Source organism: Pelodiscus sinensis, chromosome 26, assembly GCF_052426305.1.
Source record: "Pelodiscus sinensis isolate ZL-2025 chromosome 26, ASM5242630v1, whole genome shotgun sequence".
NCBI lineage: Eukaryota > Metazoa > Chordata > Testudines > Trionychidae > Pelodiscus > Pelodiscus sinensis.
The window spans coordinates 21,534,892-21,560,574 of NC_143077.1; the positions used below are offsets into that span (position 1 = coordinate 21,534,892).

At 62.1% G+C, this 25,683-nt stretch overlaps 1 protein-coding gene and 1 long non-coding RNA gene across 2 annotated transcripts; one reads left to right on the forward strand and one right to left on the reverse strand.

The window, feature by feature from the left end:
- Positions 1 to 2,101: 2,101 nt before the first annotated feature.
- LOC142819938 (uncharacterized) lies at positions 2,102 to 24,813 on the reverse strand. The gene is made up of 3 exons (XR_012897623.2): positions 24,521 to 24,813; positions 5,802 to 5,916; positions 2,102 to 2,272 (listed from the first exon to the last, which is right to left on the reverse strand). It is a non-coding gene; the product is annotated as an uncharacterized LOC142819938 (long non-coding RNA).
- ATP5IF1 (ATP synthase inhibitory factor subunit 1) lies at positions 23,467 to 25,460 on the forward strand. The gene is made up of 3 exons (XM_075908910.2): positions 23,467 to 23,629; positions 23,920 to 24,032; positions 25,204 to 25,460. The coding sequence occupies exons 1-3, from the start codon at positions 23,537 to 23,539 to the stop codon at positions 25,343 to 25,345; spliced, it is 348 nt and encodes a 115-aa protein (XP_075765025.2). The 5' UTR covers positions 23,467 to 23,536; the 3' UTR covers positions 25,346 to 25,460.
- Positions 25,461 to 25,683: the final 223 nt, after the last annotated feature.

A 25,683-nucleotide genomic window follows, 5' to 3' on the forward strand; every position in this document is an offset into this window, starting at 1 on the left:
GGGGCGGGCTAACGGGGGGGGCTGAGAGCAGGGGAGGGGCTGAAAGGGGGCGGGCTAATGGGGGGGGCTGAGAGCGGGGGAGGGGCTGAAAGGGGGCGGGCTAATGGGGGGGGCTGAGAGCAGGGGAGGGGCTGAAAGGGGGCGGGCTAACGGGGGGGCTGAGAGCGGGGGAGAGGGGCTGAAAGGGGGGCGGGCTAATGGGGGGGGCTGAGAGCGGGGGAGGGGCTGAAAGGGGGCGGGCTAATGGGGGGGGCTGAGAGCAGGGGAGGGGCTGAAAGGGGGGCAGGCTAACGGGGGGGGCTGAGAGCAGGGGAGGGGCTGAAAGGGGGCGGGCTAACGGGGGGGGCTGAGAGCGGGAGAGGGGCTGAAAGGGGGGCAGGCTAACGAGGGGGGCTGAGAGCGGGGGAGGGGCTAAAGGGGGGGGGGGGGGGGCAGGCTAACGGGGGGGGCTGAGAGCAGGGGAGGGGCTGAAAGGGGGGCGGGCTAATGGGGGGGGCTGAGAGCAGGGGAGGGGCTGAAAGGGGGGCGGGCTAACGGGGGGGCTGAGAGCGGGGGAGAGGGGCTGAAAGGGGGGCAGGGGAGGGGCTGAGGGGGGCTGAGAGCGGGGGAGGGGCTAAAAGGGGGCAGGCTAATGGGGGGGGCTGAGAGCAGGGGAGGGGCTGAAAGGGGGCGGGCTAACGGGGGGGGCTGAGAGCAGGGGAGGGGCTGAAAGGGGGGCGGGCTAACGGGGGGGGCTGAGAGCGGGAGAGGGGCTGAAAGGGGGGCAGGCTAACGGGGGGGGCTGAGAGCAGGGGAGGGGCTGAAAGGGGGCGGGCTAACGGGGGGGCTGAGAGCGGGAGAGGGGCTGAAAGGGGGGCGGGCTAACGGGGGGGGCTGAGAGCGGGAGAGGGGCTGAAAGGGGGGCAGGCTAACGGGGGGGGCTGAGAGCAGGGGAGGGGCTGAAAGGGGGCGGGCTAACGGGGGGGGCTGAGAGCGGGAGAGGGGCTGAAAGGGGGGCGGGCTAACGGGGGGGCTGAGAGCGGGAGAGGGGCTGAAAGGGGGGCGGGCTAACGGGGGGGCTGAGAGCGGGGGAGAGGGGCTGAAAGGGGGGCAGGCTAACAGGGGGGCTGAGAGCAGGGGAGGGGCTGAAAGGGGGGCGGGCTAACGGGGGGGGCTGAGAGCGGGAGAGGGGCTGAAAGGGGGGCGGGCTAACGGGGGGGCTGAGAGCGGGAGAGGGGCTGAAAGGGGGGCGGGCTAACGGGGGGGCTGAGAGCAGGGGAGGGGCTGAAAGGGGGGCGGGCTAACGGGGGGGGCTGAGAGCGGGAGAGGGGCTGAAAGGGGGGCGGGCTAACGGGGGGGGCTGAGAGCGGGAGAGGGGCTGAAAGGGGGCGGGCTAACGGGGGGGCTGAGAGCAGGGGAGGGGCTGAAAGGGGGGCGGGCTAACGGGGGGGGCTGAGAGCAGGGGAGGGGCTGAAAGGGGGGCGGGCTAACGGGGGGGGCTGAGAGCGGGAGAGGGGCTGAAAGGGGGGCGGGCTAACGGGGGGGCTGAGAGCGGGAGAGGGGCTGAAAGGGGGGCGGGCTAACGGGGGGGCTGAGAGCGGGAGAGGGGCTGAAAGGGGGCGGGCTAACGGGGGGGCTGAGAGCAGGGGAGGGGCTGAAAGGGGGGCGGGCTAACGGGGGGGGCTGAGAGCGGGAGAGGGGCTGAAAGGGGGGCGGGCTAACGGGGGGGCTGAGAGCGGGAGAGGGGCTGAAAGGGGGCGGGCTAACGGGGGGGCTGAGAGCAGGGGAGGGGCTGAAAGGGGGGCGGGCTAACGGGGGGGGCTGAGAGCAGGGGAGGGGCTGAAAGGGGGGCGGGCTAACGGGGGGGCTGAGAGCGGGAGAGGGGCTGAAAGGGGGGCAGGCTAACGAGGGGGGGGGCTGAGAGCGGGGCAGGGGGGAGCAGGGTGAAAACCACAGAAGGTTCCTCGAAAGGCGGTGGGTGCCCGGAGCTCGCTGCTCCAGCGCTGCCGCCTGGGCCCCTCCTGTGGTCGGCCCGCCTGGGCGGCCTGCGGGGTCCCAGGCAGGAGGGCTCTTTCCCCGCACAAGGGCCTGCTGGAGAGAAGAAGCGCGCTTGGCTGTGGGGAGGGGCAGTAGCCCGAGGTGAATTCCTGCTGCTTTCCTCCCAGGAAACATCACACAAAGGTTGGGTCCCACGCACCAGCAGCGACAATAAAAAAGCTGAAGTTGAGTTGGTTCGCTGTGTGTTCACAATGCTCTGTTGTGCTGGATAGCAGAGGCTCATAGATTACTAGCACTGGAAAACAAAAGACAGGACGATGCAGCACTCTAAAGACTAACAAGCTGGTTTATTAGGTGATGAGCTTTCGTGGGCCAGACCCACTTCCTCAGATCAATTTGTGGAAGAAAATTGGCACGACCATATATAGAATTGGAAAAGATCTCATAGTCATGAAGTCCGTTCCCCTGCACTCGCAGTAGGACCAAGCACTGTCTAGATCAGGGTGGGCAATAATTTTTTACCAGGGCCACTTCAGAACTTTTTGAAGTGTCCCCAGGCCACCCCAGAAGGGATGGGGCCTCTGGAAGAAGGAGGATGGCCAAGACACTTCTGTGCTTTACCACCCACAAAACTTAATTGGTCTGGGGGGTGGAGGAATGCACAAAGTGCCCCCAACCACCAGTTGTTCTAAACAGTCCCTATCAGGACGCCTGGGGCAGAGCAGCTGGGGTGCTGCCGGGTTGGTCCAGTAGCGCCCAGAGCGGTGCTGTGGGACCAACCGGCAGCGCCCCAGCTGCTCTGCCACAGGCGTCCAGAGAAAAGCCTAGTCTGCTGGGGGTGGGGGGCGTACTAGCTGCGCCCCCCACCCCAGCAGACCAGGAAGATGCGGGCGGCGGACCGAGACGCACCGCGGTCCTGCCGCCTGGGTCCTCCACGGCTTTGCTCCCAGTCTCCCTGGTCTGCTGGAGACCAGCAGACCAGGGAGATGGGGAGCAAAGCCTCTGAGGACGCCAGCAGCGGGACAGCTGCGGGGCATCTGGGCTGCTCCACTGCCGGCTTCCCCAGGCTTTGCAAAGCCGCGGAGAGGCTCGGGCAGCGAGGCAGCTCCGCTGCCGGCTTCCCCAGGCTTTGCAAAGCCGCGGAGGGGCTCGGGCAGCGAGGCAGCTCCGCTGCCGGCTTCCCCAGGCTTTGCAAAGCCGCGGGGGGGCTCGGGCAGTGAGGCAGCTCCGCTGCCGGCTTCCCCAGGCTTTGCAAAGCCGCGGAGGGGCTCGGGCGGCGAGGCAGCTCCGCTGCCGGCTTCCCCAGGCTTTGCAAAGCCGCGGAGGGGCTCGGGCGGCGAGGCAGCTCCGCTGCCGGCTTCCCCAGGCTTTGCAAAGCCGCGGAGGGGCTCGGGCAGCGAGGCAGCTCCGCTGCCGGCTTCCCCAGGCTTTGCAAAGCCGCAGGGGGGGCTCGGGCAGCGAGGCAGCTCCGCTGCCGGCTTCCACAGGCTTTGCAAAGCCGCGGGGGCTCGGGCAGCGAGGCAGCTCCACTGCCGGCTTCCCCAGGCTTTGCAAAGCCGCGGAGGGGCTCGGGCAGCGAGGCAGCTCCGCTGCCGGCTTCCCCAGGCTTTGCAAAGCCGCGGAGGGGCTCGGGCAGCGAGGCAGCTCCGCTGCCAGCTTCCCCAGGCTTTGCAAAGCCGCAGGGGGGGCTCGGGCAGCGAGGCAGCTCCACTGCCGGCTTCCCCAGGCTTTGCAAAGCCGCGGAGGGGCTCGGGCAGCGAGGCAGCTCCGCTGCCGGCTTCCCCAGGCTTTGCAAAGCCGCGGAGGGGCTCGGGCAGCGAGGCAGCTCCACTGCCGGCTTCCCCAGGCTTTGCAAAGCCGCGGAGGGGCTCGGGCAGCGAGGCAGCTCCGCTGCCGGCTTCCCCAGGCTTTGCAAAGCCGCAGGGGGGGCTCGGGCAGCGAGGCAGCTCCACTGCCGGCTTCCCCAGGCTTTGCAAAGCCGCGGAGGGGCTCGGGCAGCGAGGCAGCTCCGCTGCCGGCTTCCCCAGGCTTTGCAAAGCCGCGGAGGGGCTCGGGCAGTGAGGCAGCTCCGCTGCCGGCTTCCCCAGGCTTTGCAAAGCTGCGGGGGGGCTCGGGCAGTGAGGCAGCTCCGCTGCCGGCTTCCCCAGGCTTTGCAAAGCCGCAGGGGGGCTCGGGCAGCGAGGCAGCCCAGGCGCGCCTGAGCCCCTCTGCGGCTTTGCTCCGCGTCTTCCTGGTCTGCAGACCAGGGAGACGCGGAGAAAGCCCCGGAGTACACGGGCAGCAGGACTGCGAGGTCCCGCAGTCCGTGTCCTCCGGGGCGAGCCCCGTTCGTAACTGCGGATCCGACATAAGTCGGATCCGCGTAAGTCGGGGACTGCCTGTATTTCAATTTTCCCTCATAGGTTATGTTTTCTAGACCTTTAACCATTTTTGATGCTCTTCATTGGACCTTCTCCAATTTCTCCACTTCCTTCCTGAAACGTGGTGCCTGGAACTGGACACCATACTCCAGCTGAGACCTTATCAGCTACATTTCTGGTAATGCCTCATTCCATTCAACTGTAGATGTTTTATGAGAGAGGCATCTGTACAAGCTACATGGACCTTGAGGTCATTACCCATATTCTAGTTAGAAAGGTCACATGAAAATCCATCAGGTGTGGGTGGTCATTTTCCATGATACACTGTGAGCTAAGTGTTCTTTGGTGAGCCATTCATCTTGAATAATCCCTTCATCGTGTGCAGGTCAAATATCTCATGGTTGTTACCTCATAAACAAGCACATTTGAAAAATAGGTACGTAGTTACTATTCACTGATACTGTATGACAGGGATGGGCAAGACAGCTTCTGTGGGCTGGATCTGGCCCACCAATCCAGTAGATCCAGTGCATGGCTGCTCTGCAATTCCCCCGCCTCCAGGCCAATTGAGATCTGGGAATAGGAAAGGGCACGAAGTCTCCTCCCCAGCCAGGGATGTATGGCACCAGAGGGAACCGCCAGATGTTTTAAAACAGCTGTAAGCACTGGGGGTGGGGGACAAAGACTTCATGCCCCCCCCCCCCCCCAGCCCTAGGCCAATCAGTGTCTATGTGCAGGGGATTGTGAGAAGTATCCTGGCCCTGCCCCTTCTACTCAAGGCCTGGAATCATGTCAGCTGTTTATGAAGTGGCCCCTTTTTAAAAATTGCCCACCCCTGAATGGAGTCTGGGGGACATGTGAGGATCTTATGAATATTCATACTGTAAAACTACATTGAGTTATACCAGACTTGCCATGTGAGATATCTGCAAAATGTTATAAATCTCCCAAAGATGATACATGTTTTTATCACCTTTGTAATGTGGTTTTATGGATATGTATTTGTGTCTGTATTACAAAGCATCCTGTTTCTGGGTGACACCCACAGTTAGAATGCACAGCTTAGCCCACTTGATGCAGCTTACTGATCAAGTTCTGTGTTCTCAAAGATGGACACTTTTCCTGAGCTGCCAACACTTATGGCAGTGAAGTATTCCCACCAGTCCACCAATGCTTGCATAACCTCAGAAAAGTAGCCCTTTCTGTTGATGTGTGTTATGGCAAGATGGGCTAGTGCCAAATAGGAATAGGCTTGCATTTATTGTTCTACTGCTACTCAGCTACCCCACTGCTGCAAATCTGTCCACTGTGTCCTGCAGGCTGCCTCGTCACAATTCCTGGACTGTGGCCCTGCACATTTACATAATAACAGTCCACATTGTGGATTTTCCACCTCCAAAATAATTTCCCACAGACCTGTTGCAATGCAACATTGCAAGCTCACACAATGAAATAGTTACTCACGTGTGCACTGTTAGTGCTGCTCTCATTGTAATGTCCCTGTACTGAAAGGGCCTGGATGATCTTGGTGCTCAGATCAGATGGAAAAGTCATGGAGGGGATCCTCTAGAAATCCATTCTGAAACATTTGAAAGGGAGGAAAGTGGTCAGGAATAGTCAACATGGATTCACCAAGGGGAAGTCCTACCTGACCAACTTGATTGCTTTCTATGAGGAAGTAACTAGCTCTGTGGACATGACTTTAGCAAAGCTTTTGAATACTCCCACAGTATTCTTGTTAGCAAGGTTAAGTAGCATGGATTACATAAATGGATAGAATGCTGCCTAGATCATGGGACTCAACTGGTAGTGATCAATGGTTTGATAGCTGGCTGGTGGTTGGGATCAAGTGAAGTGTCTTAGGGGGTCAATCCTGAGTCCACTTTTGTTCAACATCTTCATAAATGACCTGGCTGAGGGGATGGATTGCACCTGCAGTAAGCTTGTGGATGACACTAAGTTGGGGGGAGTGGTATTTACACTGGAGGGTAGGTATAGGGTCCAGAGTGACCTAGACAAATTGGAGGATGAGGTTCAACAAGGACAAGTGTAGAATCCTGCATTTGGGATGGCAGAATCCCAAGAACTGCTAGAGGCTGGGGACTGACTGGCTAAGCAGCAGTTCTCCAGAAAAGGACCTGGGGGTTACAGTGGAGGAGAAGCTGGATAGGAGTTGACAATGTAGCCAAGGAGGCAAATGACATATTGAGATGCTTTAGTGGGAGCATTACCAGCAGATCTAGGGAAGTGATTATTCCATGTTTGGTACTGGTGAGACCACATCTGGAGTATTGCATTTAATTCTGGGCCCCTCATTACAGAAAAGATATGGACGTATTGGAGAAAGTCCAGTGGAGAGCAACACAAATGATTGGGGGCTGGAGCACATGACTTATGAGGAGAGGCTGAGGGATTTGATCTTCTTTTGGTCTAAAGAAGAAAAGAGTGAGGGGGGATTTGATAGCAGCTTCCAAATACCTGAAGGGGGTTCAAAGAAGATGGAGAAAAAGGGTGTTCTCAGTGGTGACAGATGACTGACTGAGTTAAGTTGCATTGGGGAAGGTCTAGGTTGTATATTAAGAACTATTTCACTAGGAGGGTGGTGAAGCACTGGAATGGGTTACCCAGGGAGGTGGTGAAATCTCCATCCCTAGAAGTTTTTAAGTCTTGTCTTGACAAAGCCCTGGCTGGGATGGTTTGTTCCTGCGCTCCCCTCACTCTTCTGTTCTGCAAACTAAACAAGCCCAAATCCCTCAGCCTTTCCTCGTAGGTCATGTGCTCCAGCCCCTAATAATTGTGGTCGCCCTCCACAACTTGTACCAGGAAGTCATCCCCAACATTCTCTAAAAACTTCCTAGATTGTTTGTGTACTATTGGTCTCCCAGCAGATGTCAGGGTGATTAAAGTCCCCCATGAGAACCAGGGCCTGCGATCTGGAAGATTCTCTTAGTTGTCTGAAGAAAGCCTCGTCTACCTCATCCACCTGGTCTGAAGGTCTATAACAGACACCAACCACAACGTTACCTCTATTGCTCCTGTCTCTAAGCTTAACCCAAAGACTCTCAACAGGCTTTTCTCCCTCTTTATACTGGAGCTCTAAGCAATCCTACTGCTCTTACACACAGTGCAACTCCTCCTCCTTTTCTCCCTGCCTGTCCTTCCTGAACAGTTTATACCTTTCCATGACAGTGCTCCAGTCATGTGAGTCATCCCACCAAATCTCCTGGTTGTCCCCAGCCTGCCTTACACCGTGATCCCATGAGTCAGTGATTTCCAGGCCTGGAAGCTGTGCCCCAGCAGCCACAGCTGTTCTGTGCACATCCGAACCTGGGTTTTATCCTGTGCCACAGCAATGCAACATCCTTGAGAGCAGCTTGTGCCCACACTGCTGCTGAGTGTCTGGGAGCACTGAGAACACCCGAGTACCACAAGTAGTCCTGTGGCACCTTAGAGACTAACATATATATAGTATCATGAGTTTCTGTGAGCAAAACCCACTCCCTTAAATGAGATTGTTAGCTTTCTTTGATAGGATAATTAGTCTTATAGGTAAGGGAGAAGAAGTGGACATGGTATAACTAGACTTTAGTAAGGCACTTGATACAGTCTTGGATGATCTTATCAATAAATTAGGCAAATACAACTTAGATGGGGCTACTATAAGGAGGGTGCATAACTGACTGGATAACCGTTCTCAGAGAGTAATTATTAACGGTTCACAATCCTGGTGGAAGGGCATAACAAGTGGGGTTCTGCAGGGGTCTGTTTTGGGACCAGTTCTGTTCAATATCTTCATCAATGATTTAGATATTGGCATAGAGAGTACACTTATTAAGTTTGCAAATGATACCAAGCTGGGAGGGGTTGCAACTGCTTTGTAGGATAGGATCATAATTCAAACTGATCTGGACAAACTGGAGAAATAGTTTGAGGTAAATAGGATGACGTTTAAAAAGGACAAATGCAAAGTATTCCACTTAGGAAGGAACAATCCATTTCACACATATAGGAAGCGACTGTCTAGGAAGGAGTACTGCAGAAGCGGATCTAGGGGTCATAGTGGACCACATGCTAAATATGAGTCAACAGTGCAACACTGTTACAAAAAAAAGCAAACACGATTCTGGGATGTTTTAACAGGAGTGTTGTGAGCAGGACACGAGAAGTCATTCTTCTGCTCTACTCTGATCAGGCCTCAATTGGACTATTGTGGAGAAATTGGAGAAGGTCCAGAGAAGAGCAACAAGAATGATTAAAGGTCTAGAGAACATGACCTATGAAGGAAGACTGAAAGAACTGGGCTTGTTTAGTTTGGAAAGGAGAAGACTGAGAGGGGGACATGATAGCGGTCCTCAGGTATCTAAAAGGGTGTCACAGGCAGGAGGGGGGAAAATTGTTCTCCTTGGCTTCTGAGGAGAGGACAAGAAGCAACGGGCTTAAACTGCAGCAAGGAAGATTTAGGCTGGACATTAGTAAAAGCTTCCTAGCTGTCAGGGAGGTTAAACACTGGAATATGTAGCCTAGGGAGGTTGTGAAATCTCCACCTCTGGAGATATTTAAGAGCAGGTTAGATAGACATCTATCTGGGATGGTGTAGATGGTACTGGGTCCTGCCATGAGGGCAGGGTACTGGACTAGATGACCTCTCGAGGTCCCTTCTCATGATGCTCTCTCTCTCTCTCTCTCTCTCTATATATATATATAGAGAGAGAGAGAGAGAGAGGTTCGTTTCTGAGGGTATGTCTACACTACCCCCCTAGTTCAAACTAGGGGGGGTAATGTAGTCATACGGAGTTGCAAATGAAGCCCGGGATTTGAATTTCCTGGGCTTCATTTGCATAAAGCCGACCGGCGCCATTTTTAAATGCCGGCTAGTTTGGACCCCGTGCCGCGCGGCTACATGTGGCACGGGGTCCGAACTAGCCGGCATTTAAAAATGGCACCGGCCGGCTTTATGCAAATGAAGACCAGGAAATTCAAATCCCAGGCTTCATTTGCAACTCCGTATGACTACGTTACCCCCCCTAGTTCGAACTAGGGGGGTAGTGTAGACATACCCTAAGGTGCTACAGGACTACCGATGGTGTTTAAAGTTACAGACTAACTGTGATGTAGTGGGGGGTACCTTGCTGGTTGCTATGCTGGGCAGTGGGTTGTGAGTGACCTCCACTGGCTGCTGTCTGTAGCACGGCCCAGCAGGGCAGGGGATGAGTCATTATGCAAAGAGGGTCTCTCAACCTGTCTGACCAGCTACCCCCCAGGGAGAGAAACAAAGGAAGGTGGAATGCCGCCCCTGGCTGGGGGGCAGGGCTGGACGAGAGTTAGTTTCTGTCTGGGATCATTGAGGACACAGCCTAGGGAAAGGGGCTGGAATTTAGGGGCCCAGTCTCCCCCATCTCAAGGGGGGCTGAGTCATCCTGGGCCTGCCCTGTAGCCAGATTACATCAGTGCTGTATCCTGGAGAAGCAATAAACTCCCTCTGTTCTACTGGCTGGTGGAGTCTGTCTGTGCCATTACAGGGGTGCAGGAGACGGGAAAACCCCAATGCGCCATCACACTAACACAGGAGCCACCGCCCTCTGCCTCATGCAATGCGCCATGGTCGCGAACCCTATTGTGTTCTTCAACATCGCTGGCGCTGAACCGCTGGGATGGGTCACCTTTGAGCTGTTTGCAGACCAGGTTCAAAAGTCGGCAGAAAACATCTGTGCCTGGAGCACTGGGAAGAAAGGATTTGGTTATGAAGGATTCTGCTTTCACAGAATCCTTCCTGGGTTCATGTGCCAAGGCAGTGACTTTACATACCATAATGGAACTGGTGGCAAATACATTTATGAGAAGTTTGCTGATGAGAACTTCATCCTGAAGCACATATCCTGCATTTTGTCTATAGCAAATGCTGGCCCCTACACAAATGGACCTAGTTCTTCATCTGCAGTGCTAAAACTGAATGGTTGGATGGGAAGCACGTTGTCATTGCCCGTGTCAAAGATGGCATGAAGGTGGTGGAGGCAAAGTCGAACCATGGATAACCCAAGTATCAGTCACTCATGGCCCTAGCACCAGAGCCCTGTGAGAGCTAGGCAGAGACAGCCAGCTGTTTGGGACCAGAGGGGGCCAACTCCTGTTGCTGGTCCCAGCCGCCAACTCTCCAGAACACACTGCTTGGGGGAGGGGTGCAGTTGGGCAGGGATGGAGTGGGTGGGGTTCGGGAGTGTGTCCTGGGGCCACAGCCCCCCCCATCACACTGCTTGGGGGAGGGGTGCAGTTGGGCAGGGATGGAGTGGGTGGGGTTCGGGAGTGTGTCCTGGGGCCACAGCCCCCCCCCATCACACTGCTTGGGGGAGGGGTGCAGTTGGACAGGGATGGAGTGGGTGGGGTTCGGGAGTGTGTCCTGGGGCCACAGCCCCCCCCCATCACACTGCTTGGGGGAGGGGTGCAGTTGGGCAGGGATGGAGTGGGTGGGGTTCGGGAGTGTGTCCTGGGGCTGCAGCCCCCCCCATCACACTGCTTGGGGGAGGGGTGCAGTTGGGCAGGGATGGAGTGGGTGGGGTTCGGGAGTGTGTCCTGGGGCTGCAGCCCCCCCATCACACTGCTTGGGGGAGGGGTGCAGTTGGGCAGGGATGGAGTGGGTGGGGTTCGGGAGTGTGTCCTGGGGCCGCAGCCCCCCCATCACACTGCTTGGGGGAGGGGTGCAGTTGGGCAGGGATGGAGTGGGTGGGGTTCGGGAGTGTGTCCTGGGGCTGCAGCCCCCCCATCACACTGCTTGGGGGAGGGGTGCAGTTGGACAGGGATGGAGTGGGTGGGGTTCGGGAGTGTGTCCTGGGGCCGCAGCCCCCCCATCACACTGCTTGGGGGAGGGGTGCAGTTGGACAGGGATGGAGTGGGTGGGGTTCGGGAGTGTGTCCTGGGGCTGCAGCCCCCCCCCATCACACTGCTTGGGGGAGGGGTGCAGTTGGGCAGGGATGGAGTGGGTGGGGTTCGGGAGTGTGTCCTGGGGCTGCAGTCCCCCCCCATCACACTGCTTGGGGGAGGGGTGCAGTTGGACAGGGATGGAGTGGGTGGGGTTCGGGAGTGTGTCCTGGGGCTGCAGCCCCCCCCATCACACTGCTTGGGTGAGGGGTGCAGTTGGACAGGGATGGAGTGGGTGGGGTTCGGGAGTGTGTCCTGGGGCTGCAGCCCCCCCCCCATCACACTGCTTGGGGGAGGGGTGCAGTTGGACAGGGATGGAGTGGGTGGGGTTCGGGAGTGTGTCCTGGGGCCGCAGCCCCCCCATCACACTGCTTGGGGGAGGGGTGCAGTTGGACAGGGATGGAGTGGGTGGGGTTCGGGAGTGTGTCCTGGGGCTGCAGCCCCCCCCAATCACACTGCTTGGGGGAGGGGTGCAGTTGGACAGGGATGGAGTGGGTGGGGTTCGGGAGTGTGTCCTGGGGCTGCAGCCCCCCCCATCACACTGCTTGGGGGAGGGGTGCAGTTGGGCAGGGATGGAGTGGGTGGGGTTCAGGAGTGTGTCCTGGGGCTGCAGCCCCCCCCCATCACACTGCTTGGGGGAGGGGTGCAGTTGGGCAGGGATGGAGTGGGTGGGGTTCGGGAGTGTGTCCTGGGGCTGCAGCCCCCCCCCATCACACTGCTTGGGGGAGGGGTGCAGTTGGGCAGGGATGGAGTGGGTGGGGTTCGGGACTGTGTCCTGGGGCTGCAGCCCCCCCCATCACACTGCTTGGGGGAGGGGTGCAGTTGGACAGGGATGGAGTGGGTGGGGTTCGGGAGTGTGTCCTGGGGCTGCAGCCCCCCCATCACACTGCTTGGGGGAGGGGTGCAGTTGGACAGGGATGGAGTGGGTGGGGTTCGGGAGTGTGTCCTGGGGCTGCAGCCCCCCCATCACACTGCTTGGGGGAGGGGTGCAGTTGGACAGGGATGGAGTGGGTGGGGTTCGGGAGTGTGTCCTGGGGCCGCAGCCCCCCTCAATCACACTGCTTGGGGGAGGGGTGCAGTTGGACAGGGATGGAGTGGGTGGGGTTCGGGAGTGTGTCCTGGGGCTGCAGCCCCCCCATCACACTGCTTGGGGGAGGGGTGCAGTTGGGCAGGGATGGAGTGGGTGCGGTTCGGGAGTGTGTCCTGGGGCTGCAGCCCCCCATCACACTGCTTGGGGGAGGGGTGCAGTTGGGCAGGGATGGAGTGGGTGGGGTTCGGGAGTGTGTCCTGGGGCTGCAGCCCCCCCCATCACACTGCTTGGGGGAGGGGTGCAGTTGGGCAGGGATGGAGTGGGTGGGGTTTGGAAGTGTGTCCTGGGGCTGCAGCCCCCCCATCACACTGCTTGGGGGAGGGGTGCAGTTGGGCAGGGATGGAGTGGGTGGGGTTCGGGAGTGTGTCCTGGGGCTGCAGCCCCCCCCCATCACACTGCTTGGGGGAGGGGTGCAGTTGGACAGGGATGGAGTGGGTGGGGTTCGGGAGTGTGTCCTGGGGCCGCAGCCCCCCCATCACACTGCTTGGGGGAGGGGTGCAGTTGGGCAGGGATGGAGTGGGTGGGGTTCGGGAGTGTGTCCTGGGGCTGCAGCCCCCCCATCACACTGCTTGGGGGAGGGGTGCAGTTGGGCAGGGATGGAGTGGGTGGGGTTCGGGAGTGTGTCCTGGGGCCGCAGCCCCCCCCATCACACTGCTTGGGGGAGGGGTGCAGTTGGACAGGGATGGAGTGGGTGGGGTTCGGGAGTGTGTCCTGGGGCTGCAGCCCCCCCCCATCACACTGCTTGGGGGAGGGGTGCAGTTGGGCAGGGATGGAGTGGGTGGGGTTCAGGAGTGTGTCCTGGGGCTGCAGCCCCCCCCCATCACACTGCTTGGGGGAGGGGTGCAGTTGGGCAGGGATGGAGTGGGTGGGGTTCGGGAGTGTGTCCTGGGGCTGCAGCCCCCCCCCATCACACTGCTTGGGGGAGGGGTGCAGTTGGGCAGGGATGGAGTGGGTGGGGTTCGGGAGTGTGTCCTGGGCCTGCAGCCCCCCCCATCACACTGCTTGGGGGAGGGGTGCAGTTGGGCAGGGATGGAGTGGGTGGGGTTCAGGAGTGTGTCCTGGGGCTGCAGCCCCCCCCCATCACACTGCTTGGGGGAGGGGTGCAGTTGGGCAGGGATGGAGTGGGTGGGGTTCGGGAGTGTGTCCTGGGGCTGCAGCCCCCCCATCACACTGCTTGGGGGAGGGGTGCAGTTGGGCAGGGATGGAGTGGGTGGGGTTCGGGAGTGTGTCCTGGGGCTGCAGCCCCCCCATCACACTGCTTGGGGGAGGGGTGCAGTTGGGCAGGGATGGAGTGGGTGGGGTTCGGGAGTGTGTCCTGGGGCTGCAGCCCCCCCCCCCATCACACTGCTTGGGGGAGCGGTGCAGTTGGGCAGGGATGGAGTGGGTGGGGTTCGGGAGTGTGTCCTGGGGCTGCAGCCCCCCCCCATCACACTGCTTGGGGGAGGGGTGCAGTTGGGCAGGGATGGAGTGGGTGGGGTTCGGGAGTGTGTCCTGGGGCTGCAGCCCCCCATCACACTGCTTGGGGGAGGGGTGCAGTTGGACAGGGATGGAGTGGGTGGGGTTCGGGAGTGTGTCCTGGGGCTGCAGCCCCCCCCCATCACACTGCTTGGGGGAGGGGTGCAGTTGGACAGGGATGGAGTGGGTGGGGTTCGGGAGTGTGTCCTGGGGCTGCAGCCCCCCCCATCACACTGCTTGGGGGAGGGGTGCAGTTGGACAGGGATGGAGTGGGTGGGGTTCGGGAGTGTGTCCTGGGGCCACAGCCCCCCCCCCATCACACTGCTTGGGGGAGGGGTGCAGTTGGACAGGGATGGAGTGGGTGGGGTTCGGGAGTGTGTCCTGGGGCTGCAGCCCCCCCCATCACACTGCTTGGGGGAGGGGTGCAGTTGGACAGGGATGGAGTGGGTGGGGTTCGGGAGTGTGTCCTGGGGCCGCAGCCCCCCTCAATCACACTGCTTGGGGGAGGGGTGCAGTTGGGCAGGGATGGAGTGGGTGGGGTTCGGGAGTGTGTCCTGGGGCCGCAGCCCCCCCCAATCACACTGCTTGGGGGAGGGGTGCAGTTGGACAGGGATGGAGTGGGTGGGGTTCGGGAGTGTGTCCTGGGGCTGCAGCCCCCCCCATCACACTGCTTGGGGGAGGGGTGCAGTTGGGCAGGGATGGAGTGGGTGCGGTTCGGGAGTGTGTCCTGGGGCTGCAGCCCCCCCCATCACACTGCTTGGGGGAGGGGTGCAGTTGGGCAGGGATGGAGTGGGTGGGGTTCGGGAGTGTGTCCTGGGGCTGCAGCCCCCCCCATCACACTGCTTGGGGGAGGGGTGCAGTTGGGCAGGGATGGAGTGGGTGGGGTTCGGGAGTGTGTCCTGGGGCTGCAGCCCCCCATCACACTGCTTGGGGGAGGGGTGCAGTTGGACAGGGATGGAGTGGGTGGGGTTCGGGAGTGTGTCCTGGGGCCGCAGCCCCCCCATCACACTGCTTGGGGGAGGGGTGCAGTTGGGCAGGGATGGAGTGGGTGGGGTTCGGGAGTGTGTCCTGGGGCTGCAGCCCCCCCCATCACACTGCTTGGGGGAGGGGTGCAGTTGGGCAGGGATGGAGTGGGTGGGGTTCGGGAGTGTGTCCTGGGGCTGCAGCCCCCCCCCATCACACTGCTTGGGGGAGGGGTGCAGTTGGGCAGGGATGGAGTGGGTGGGGTTCGGGAGTGTGTCCTGGGGCCGCAGCCCCCCCATCACACTGCTTGGGGGAGGGGTGCAGTTGGACAGGGATGGAGTGGGTGGGGTTCGGGAGTGTGTCCTGGGGCTGCAGCCCCCCCCCATCACACTGCTTGGGGGAGGGGTGCAGTTGGGCAGGGATGGAGTGGGTGGGGTTCGGGAGTGTGTCCTGGGGCTGCAGTCCCCCCCCATCACACTGCTTGGGGGAGGGGTGCAGTTGGACAGGGATGGAGTGGGTGGGGTTCGGGAGTGTGTCCTGGGGCTGCAGCCCCCCCCATCACACTGCTTGGGTGAGGGGTGCAGTTGGACAGGGATGGAGTGGGTGGGGTTCGGGAGTGTGTCCTGGGGCTGCAGCCCCCCCCCATCACACTGCTTGGGGGAGGGGTGCAGTTGGACAGGGATGGAGTGGGTGGGGTTCGGGAGTGTGTCCTGGGGCCGCAGCCCCCCCATCACACTGCTTGGGGGAGGGGTGCAGTTGGACAGGGATGGAGTGGGTGGGGTTCGGGAGTGTGTCCTGGGGCTGCAGCCCCCCCCAATCACACTGCTTGGGGGAGGGGTGCAGTTGGACAGGGATGGAGTGGGTGGGGTTCGGGAGTGTGTCCTGGGGCTGCAGCCCCCCATCACACTGCTTGGGGGAGGGGTGCAGTTGGGCAGGGATGGAGTGGGTGGGGTTCAGGAGTGTGTCCTGGGGCTGCAGCCCCCCCCCCATCACACTGCTTGGGGGAGGGGTGCAGTTGGGCAGGGATGGAGTGGGTGGGGTTCGGGAGTGTGTCCTGGGGCTGCAGCCCCCCCCCATCACACTGCTTGGGGGAGGGGTGCAGTTGGGCAGGGATGGAGTGGGTGGGGTTCGGGACTGTGTCCTGGGGCTGCAGCCCCCCCCATCACACTGCTTGGGGGAGGGGTGCAGTTGGACAGGGATGGAGTGGGTGGGGTTCGGGAGTGTGTCCTGGGGCTGCAGCCCCCCCATCACACTGCTTGGGGGAGGGGTGCAGTTGGACAGGGATGGAGTGGGTGGGGTTCGGGAGTGTGTCCTGGGGCTGCAGCCCCCCCCATCACACTGCTTGGGGGAGGGGTGCAGTTGGACAGGGATGGAGTGGGTGGGGTTCGGGAGTGTGTCCTGGGGCCGCAGCCCCCCTCAATCACACTGCTTGGGGGAGGGGTGCAGTTGGACAGGGATGGAGTGGGTGGGGTTCGGGAGTGTGTCCTGGGGCTGCAGCCCCCCCATCACACTGCTTGGGGGAGGGGTGCAGTTGGGCAGGGATGGAGTGGGTGCGGTTCGGGAGTGTGTCCTGGGGCTGCAGCCCCCCCCATCACACTGCTTGGGGGAGGGGTGCAGTTGGGCAGGGATGGAGTGGGTGGGGTTCGGGAGTGTGTCCTGGGGCTGCAGCCCCCCCCATCACACTGCTTGGGGGAGGGGTGCAGTTGGGCAGGGATGGAGTGGGTGGGGTTTGGAAGTGTGTCCTGGGGCTGCAGCCCCCCCCATCACACTGCTTGGGGGAGGGGTGCAGTTGGGCAGGGATGGAGTGGGTGGGGTTCGGGAGTGTGTCCTGGGGCTGCAGCCCCCCCCCATCACACTGCTTGGGGGAGGGGTGCAGTTGGACAGGGATGGAGTGGGTGGGGTTCGGGAGTGTGTCCTGGGGCCGCAGCCCCCCCATCACACTGCTTGGGGGAGGGGTGCAGTTGGGCAGGGATGGAGTGGGTGGGGTTCGGGAGTGTGTCCTGGGGCTGCAGCCCCCCCCCATCACACTGCTTGGGGGAGGGGTGCAGTTGGGCAGGGATGGAGTGGGTGGGGTTCGGGAGTGTGTCCTGGGGCCGCAGCCCCCCCATCACACTGCTTGGGGGAGGGGTGCAGTTGGACAGGGATGGAGTGGGTGGGGTTCGGGAGTGTGTCCTGGGGCTGCAGCCCCCCATCACACTGCTTGGGGGAGGGGTGCAGTTGGGCAGGGATGGAGTGGGTGGGGTTCAGGAGTGTGTCCTGGGGCTGCAGCCCCCCCCCATCACACTGCTTGGGGGAGGGGTGCAGTTGGGCAGGGATGGAGTGGGTGGGGTTCGGGAGTGTGTCCTGGGGCTGCAGCCCCCCCCCATCACACTGCTTGGGGGAGGGGTGCAGTTGGGCAGGGATGGAGTGGGTGGGGTTCGGGAGTGTGTCCTGGGCCTGCAGCCCCCCCCATCACACTGCTTGGGGGAGGGGTGCAGTTGGGCAGGGATGGAGTGGGTGGGGTTCAGGAGTGTGTCCTGGGGCTGCAGCCCCCCCCCATCACACTGCTTGGGGGAGGGGTGCAGTTGGGCAGGGATGGAGTGGGTGGGGTTCGGGAGTGTGTCCTGGGGCTGCAGCCCCCCCCCATCACACTGCTTGGGGGAGGGGTGCAGTTGGGCAGGGATGGAGTGGGTGGGGTTCGGGAGTGTGTCCTGGGGCTGCAGCCCCCCCATCACACTGCTTGGGGGAGGGGTGCAGTTGGGCAGGGATGGAGTGGGTGGGGTTCGGGAGTGTGTCCTGGGGCTGCAGCCCCCCCCCCCATCACACTGCTTGGGGGAGCGGTGCAGTTGGGCAGGGATGGAGTGGGTGGGGTTCGGGAGTGTGTCCTGGGGCTGCAGCCCCCCCCCATCACACTGCTTGGGGGAGGGGTGCAGTTGGGCAGGGATGGAGTGGGTGGGGTTCGGGAGTGTGTCCTGGGGCTGCAGCCCCCCCATCACACTGCTTGGGGGAGGGGTGCAGTTGGACAGGGATGGAGTGGGTGGGGTTCGGGAGTGTGTCCTGGGGCTGCAGCCCCCCATCACACTGCTTGGGGGAGGGGTGCAGTTGGACAGGGATGGAGTGGGTGGGGTTCGGGAGTGTGTCCTGGGGCTGCAGCCCCCCCATCACACTGCTTGGGGGAGGGGTGCAGTTGGACAGGGATGGAGTGGGTGGGGTTCGGGAGTGTGTCCTGGGGCCACAGCCCCCCCCCATCACACTGCTTGGGGGAGGGGTGCAGTTGGACAGGGATGGAGTGGGTGGGGTTCGGGAGTGTGTCCTGGGGCTGCAGCCCCCCCCATCACACTGCTTGGGGGAGGGGTGCAGTTGGACAGGGATGGAGTGGGTGGGGTTCGGGAGTGTGTCCTGGGGCCGCAGCCCCCCTCAATCACACTGCTTGGGGGAGGGGTGCAGTTGGGCAGGGATGGAGTGGGTGGGGTTCGGGAGTGTGTCCTGGGGCCGCAGCCCCCCCAATCACACTGCTTGGGGGAGGGGTGCAGTTGGACAGGGATGGAGTGGGTGGGGTTCGGGAGTGTGTCCTGGGGCTGCAGCCCCCCCATCACACTGCTTGGGGGAGGGGTGCAGTTGGGCAGGGATGGAGTGGGTGCGGTTCGGGAGTGTGTCCTGGGGCTGCAGCCCCCCCATCACACTGCTTGGGGGAGGGGTGCAGTTGGGCAGGGATGGAGTGGGTGGGGTTCGGGAGTGTGTCCTGGGGCTGCAGCCCCCCCATCACACTGCTTGGGGGAGGGGTGCAGTTGGGCAGGGATGGAGTGGGTGGGGTTCGGGAGTGTGTCCTGGGGCTGCAGCCCCCCCCCATCACACTGCTTGGGGGAGGGGTGCAGTTGGACAGGGATGGAGTGGGTGGGGTTCGGGAGTGTGTCCTGGGGCCGCAGCCCCCCCATCACACTGCTTGGGGGAGGGGTGCAGTTGGGCAGGGATGGAGTGGGTGGGGTTCGGGAGTGTGTCCTGGGGCTGCAGCCCCCCCCCATCACACTGCTTGGGGGAGGGGTGCAGTTGGGCAGGGATGGAGTGGGTGGGGTTCGGGAGTGTGTCCTGGGGCTGCAGCCCCCCCCCATCACACTGCTTGGGGGAGGGGTGCAGTTGGGCAGGGATGGAGTGGGTGGGGTTCGGGAGTGTGTCCTGGGCCTGCAGCCCCCCCATCACACTGCTTGGGGGAGGGGTGCAGTTGGGCAGGGATGGAGTGGGTGGGGTTCGGGAGTGTGTCCTGGGGCTGCAGCCCCCCATCACACTGCTTGGGGGAGGGGTGCAGTTGGGCAGGGATGGAGTGGGTGGGGTTCGGGAGTGTGTCCTGGGGCTGCAGCCCCCCCATCACACTGCTTGGGGGAGGGGTGCAGTTGGGCAGGGATGGAGTGGGTGGGGTTCGGGAGTGTGTCCTGGGGCTGCAGCCCCCCCCAATCACACTGCTTGGGGGAGGGGTGCAGTTGGGCAGGGATGGAGTGGGTGGGGTTCGGGAGTGTGTCCTGGGGCTGCAGCCCCCCCATCACACTGCTTGGGGGAGGGGTGCAGTTGGACAGGGATGGAGTGGGTGGGGTTCGGGAGTGTGTCCTGGGGCTGCAGCCCCCCCATCACACTGCTTGGGGGAGGGGTGCAGTTGGACAGGGATGGAGTGGGTGGGGTTCGGGAGTGTGTCCTGGGGCTGCAGCCCCCCCATCACACTGCTTGGGGGAGGGGTGCAGTTGGGCAGGGATGGAGTGGGTGGGGTTCGGGAGTGTGTCCTGGGGCTGCAGCCCCCCCATCACACTGCTTGGGGGAGGGGTGCAGTTGGGCAGGGATGGAGTGGGTGGGGTTCCGGAGTGTGTCCTGGGGCTGCAGCCCCCCCATCACACTGCTTGGGGGAGGGGTGCAGTTGGGCAGGGATGGAGTGGGTGGGGTTCGGGAGTGTGTCCTGGGGCTGAAGCCCACCCCATCACACTGCTTGGGGGAGGGGTGCAGTTGGGCAGGGATGGAGTGGGTGGGGTTCGGGAGTGTGTCCTGGGGCTGCAGCCCCCCCATCACACTGCTTGGGGGAGGGGTGCAGTTGGACAGGGATGGAGTGGGTGGGGTTCGGGAGTGTGTCTTGGGGCCGCAGCCCCCCCCCCATCACACTGCTTGGGGGAGGGGTGCAGTTGGGCAGGGATGGAGTGGGTGGGGTTCGGGAGTGTGTCCTGGGGCTGCAGCCCCCCCCCATCACACTGCTTGGGGGAGGGGTGCAGTTGGGCAGGGATGGAGTGGGTGGGGTTCGGGAGTGTGTCCTGGGGCTGCAGCCCCCCCCATCACACTGCTTGGGGGAGGGGTGCAGTTGGACAGGGATGGAGTAGGTGGGGTTCGGGAGTGTGTCCTGGGCCTGCAGCCCCCCCATCACACTGCTTGGGGGAGGGGTGCAGTTGGGCAGGGATGGAGTGGGTGGGGTTCGGGAGTGTGTCCTGGGCCTGCAGCCCCCCCATCACACTGCTTGGGGGAGGGGTGCAGTTGGGCAGGGATGGAGTGGGTGGGGTTCGGGAGTGTGTCCTGGGGCTGCAGCCCCCCCCCATCACACTGCTTGGGGGAGGGGTGCAGTTGGGCAGGGATGGAGTGGGTGGGGTTCGGGAGTGTGTCCTGGGGCTGCAGCCCCCCCCATCACACTGCTTGGGGGAGGGGTGCAGTTGGGCAGGGATGGAGTGGGTGGGGTTCGGGAGTGTGTCCTGGGGCTGCAGCCCCCCCATCACACTGCTTGGGGGAGGGGTGCAGTTGGGCAGGGATGGAGTGGGTGGGGTTCGGGAGTGTGTCCTGGGGCTGCAGCCCCCCCATCACACTGCTTGGGGGAGGGGTGCAGTTGGACAGGGATGGAGTGGGTGGGGTTCGGGAGTGTGTCCTGGGGCTGCAGCCCCCCCATCACACTGCTTGGGGGAGGGGTGCAGTTGGACAGGGATGGAGTGGGTGGGGTTCGGGAGTGTGTCCTGGGGCCGCAGCCCCCCTCAATCACACTGCTTGGGGGAGGGGTGCAGTTGGACAGGGATGGAGTGGGTGGGGTTCGGGAGTGTGTCCTGGGGCCGCAGCCCCCCTCAATCACACTGCTTGGGGGAGGGGTGCAGTTGGACAGGGATGGAGTGGGTGGGGTTCGGGAGTGTGTCCTGGGGCTGCAGCCCCCCCCCATCACACTGCTTGGGGGAGGGGTGCAGTTGGGCAGGGATGGAGTGGGTGGGGTTCGGGAGTGTGTCCTGGGGCTGCAGCCCCCCCCAATCACACTGCTTGGGGGAGGGGTGCAGTTGGACAGGGATGGAGTGGGTGGGGTTCGGGAGTGTGTCCTGGGGCCGCAGCCCCCCTCATCACACTGCTTGGGGGAGGGGTGCAGTTGGACAGGGATGGAGTGGGTGGGGTTCGGGAGTGTGTCCTGGGGCTGCAGCCCCCCATCACACTGCTTGGGGGAGGGGTGCAGTTGGGCAGGGATGGAGTGGGTGGGGTTCAGGAGTGTGTCCTGGGGCTGCAGCCCCCCCATCACACTGCTTGGGGGAGGGGTGCAGTTGGGCAGGGATGGAGTGGGTGGGGTTCGGGAGTGTGTCCTGGGGCTGCAGCCCCCCCCCATCACACTGCTTGGGGGAGGGGTGCAGTTGGGCAGGGATGGAGTGGGTGGGGTTCGGGAGTGTGTCCTGGGGCTGCAGCCCCCCCCCATCACACTGCTTGGGGGAGGGGTGCAGTTGGACAGGGATGGAGTGGGTGGGGTTCGGGAGTGTGTCCTGGGGCTGCAGCCCCCCCCCATCACACTGCTTGGGGGAGGGGTGCAGTTGGACAGGGATGGAGTGGGTGGGGTTCGGGAGTGTGTCCTGGGGCTGCAGCCCCCCCCAATCACACTGCTTGGGGGAGGGGTGCAGTTGGACAGGGATGGAGTGGGTGGGGTTCGGGAGTGTGTCCTGGGGCCGCAGCCCCCCTCAATCACACTGCTTGGGGGAGGGGTGCAGTTGGACAGGGATGGAGTGGGTGGGGTTCGGGAGTGTGTCCTGGGGCTGCAGCCCCCCCATCACACTGCTTGGGGGAGGGGTGCAGTTGGGCAGGGATGGAGTGGGTGGGGTTCGGGAGTGTGTCCTGGGGCTGCAGCCCCCCATCACACTGCTTGGGGGAGGGGTGCAGTTGGACAGGGATGGAGTGGGTGGGGTTCGGGAGTGTGTCCTGGGGCTGCAGCCCCCCCCAATCACACTGCTTGGGGGAGGGGTGCAGTTGGACAGGGATGGAGTGGGTGGGGTTCGGGAGTGTGTCCTGGGGCTGCAGCCCCCCCATCACACTGCTTGGGGGAGGGGTGCAGTTGGGCAGGGATGGAGTGGGTGGGGTTCGGGAGTGTGTCCTGGGGCTGCAGCCCCCCCCCCATCACACTGCTTGGGGGAGGGGTGCAGTTGGGCAGGGATGGAGTGGGTGGGGTTCGGGAGTGTGTCCTGGGGCTGCAGCCCCCCATCACACTGCTTGGGAGAGGGGTGCAGTTGGACAGGGATGGAGTGGGTGGGGTTCGGGAGTGTGTCCTGGGGCTGCAGCCCCCCCCATCACACTGCTTGGGGGAGGGGTGCAGTTGGGCAGGGATGGAGTGGGTGGGGTTCGGGAGTGTGTCCTGGGGCTGCAGCCCCCCCCCATCACACTGCTTGGGGGAGGGGTGCAGTTGGGCAGGGATGGAGTGGGTGGGGTTCGGGAGTGTGTCCTGGGGCTGCAGCCCCCCTCAATCACACTGCTTGGGGGAGGGGTGCAGTTGGACAGGGATGGAGTGGGTGGGGTTCGGGAGTGTGTCCTGGGGCTGCAGCCCCCCCCATCACACTGCTTGGGGGAGGGGTGCAGTTGGGCAGGGATGGAGTGGGTGGGGTTCGGGAGTGTGTCCTGGGGCTGCAGCCCCCCCATCACACTGCTTGGGGGAGGGGTGCAGTTGGACAGGGATGGAGTGGGTTGGGTTCGGGAGTGTGTCCTGGGGCTGCAGCCCCCCCATCACACTGCTTGGGTGAGGGGTGCAGTTGGACAGGGATGGAGTGGGTTGGGTTCGGGAGTGTGTCCTGGGGCTGCAGCCCCCCCCATCACACTGCTTGGGGGAGGGGTGCAGTTGGACAGGGATGGAGTGGGTGGGGTTCGGGAGTGTGTCCTGGGGCCGCAGCCTCCCCATCACACTGCTTGGGTGAGGGGTGCAGTTGGACAGGGATGGAGTGGGTTGGGTTCGGGAGTGTGTCCTGGGGCTGCAGCCCCCCCCATCACACTGCTTGGGGGAGGGGTGCAGTTGGGCAGGGATGGAGTGGGTGGGGTTCAGGAGTGTGTCCTGGGGCTGCAGCCCCCCCCCATCACACTGCTTGGGGGAGGGGTGCAGTTGGGCAGGGATGGAGTGGGTGGGGTTCGGGAGTGTGTCCTGGGGCTGCAGCCCCCCCCCATCACACTGCTTGGGGGAGGGGTGCAGTTGGACAGGGATGGAGTGGGTGGGGTTCGGGAGTGTGTCCTGGGGCCGCAGCCCCCCCATCACACTGCTTGGGGGAGGGGTGTCCCGGGCCGCACGGACAGGGGGATCCTGACTCTTCTCCCCGCCCCCCACGGTCAGGCTGCGCGCAGGCACGAGGCGCACAGCCGCAAGCATGGAGCCCGACGAGCCCCCTGCGGCCACGTGATTCGGCACTGGCAGGTTTGCGCGCGCAATCCGCTTTCTCCCAGAGCCCCGCCCCTCTCGGCACTGATTGGTAGATGGCCCGGCCGTTGGGCCCGCCCCGCGCGCGCGGCCTTGTAGGGCGGGGCGGCGCCTCAGAGCGAGCGTGAGTCTAAGGGCAGCGGACGGGCCATGGCGGTTGCAGCGCTGCGCGGCGGCCTGCGCGGGGCCTTGGCGCTGCAGCAGCGCGGATGGAGCTCGGGCTCGGGCTCGGGCGCCGACCAGGTACCGCCGTCTGGGCCGGGCTGGCGCGCGGAGGGTCCCGGGGGGGCCGGCGGGAGCGGGGTCTCGGGGCGGGGCGGGGCCCGGCGGGGTCTCGGGGCGGGGGCGGGGCCCGGCGGGAGCGGGGTCTCGGGGCGGGGGCGGGGCCCGGCGGGAGCGGGGTCTCGGGGGGGGCGGGGCCCGGCGGGAGCGGGGTCTCGGGCCCGGCGGGGTCTCGGGGCGGGGGCGGGGCCCGGCGGGAGCGGGGTCTCGGGGCGGGGGCGGGGCCCGGCCTGACGCGTCTCTCCCCGTAGCTGGGCGAGCTGGGCAAGGGCGCTGGGAAGGGCGGCGGCGGCGGCGGCTCGATCCGGGAGGCCGGCGGGGCCTTTGGGAAGAGGCAGGCGGCCGAGGAGGAGCGGTACTTCAGGTGAGTCCCTTGGGCGCGCTCTGCCGGCCCGTGTCCCGCTGCTGCCCCTTCCCGCCCCCCTGGCTGCATGGGCCCTGGCGCCGCCCCGCGTAGAGAAGCGAGTCCCCGCCCCGACACGGGGCAGCTGAGACCCAAGAGGCGCCCTACGAGCTATCAAGCCTTCCTCGAGGGCAGAAGGCTCATCGGCGCCGGAGAGCCTCTGCCTTGCAGGATCTGGCTTGTATGGGGTGGGTAATAAATGGCCCCTGGGCTGGATGTGGTTTGCCTGGGTTAGCACCTGAAGCTTGCAGAAGCCAGAAATGGTGACCCATGACCCTACTGGTGAATGATCAATGATTAAAGCATCTGGAGGTCTACCAGGGGCTAACCCTGGTGAACTACATGTGGGTTGCTTTTTGCCAACCCCACGTCTGGTACCATGCCTATCTTTGTAGCATTCAAGTATCTTATGTAGCAACCTGCATGTGTTGCAGACTCTGCCCACTCACCCATTTACAACTTGACTTCTCACAAAATTGGGCTGAGACCCGGTGAACAGTAAAGCCATCCATCCTGACTGGTACTTGCTTTGGTGGGGATTGTCAGTGAAGCTGAGCAATATATCCTTTATGTAGTGGTGCCAGTCCATCTCTAGAGTCCTATGTAGATGGCAACACTGCAGCTGTCCTGTAGTGAAGGTGATCTAATAAGCTAGGAAAAACTTAAACATAGTCTAGTAGCACTTTAAAGACTAACAAAATATGTAGATGGTATCATGAGCTTTCATGGGCACAACCCACTTCTTCAGATGACCAGAGTGTTGGAAGTCCAGATCCAAGAATAAATAAGGGCGGGGGAGGGGGGGAAGGAAAAAAAATTGAAGGGGAAGAAGAAAAAAGGACAATGAGTAGATAAGGTTCAGAGGTATAGCCCAGTGACTCTGTAATAGGAAAAATTCAAGTGCTAACCTAATGGTTCTTATCAGCCTCTAACTATTTAGTCTTTAAGATGCTACTAGATTTAGTGTATAACAGGAAAAACAAACAAGCTACCCTTCTGAAGCTAATAAGCTTTGAAACCATTCTGTGTCTAGGAAATAATACTGTAGTGGGGAGAGTGCTGTCTGACTTTATTAGGATCTCAAACTCTGAACTAACTTGGTTTGTCTGAACTGGTGGCTTAAACTCTGTAGGGAGAAAGAGAGGGAACAGCTGGCCTCTTTGAGGAAACATCACGAAGAAGAAATCGAGCATCACAAGAAAGAAATAGAGCGGATGCAGAAAGAAATCGAACGTCATAAGTACAAGATCAAGAAACTTAAAAATGATGATTAAACTGCTGTCTGTCTCATGTACAGCCAGTGATTCTCTGTGTAATCATTGCATTGCTTAACCAACATAATCTAAATTTTCTGCTAGAGGGAAATAAAATTGTTTCCTGTTCAATATAGCAATGGTCTTTGATGGCATGTTGTGCTAAATTTCCCTTATTAAAAGTAATACTTTATTATCTTGTGGGGCAGTTGCAGGTGTTCAGGTCATATATAGGACAACTAGACATTCATTCTCTGGATTTTAACCCTTTTATGATTTTAAAGGAGGGCAGACTACAGCTGATAAGCTATATTCAGTTGTGCAGCCATTGTAATTTGGCCCTTGAGCTCCTGCTGGGA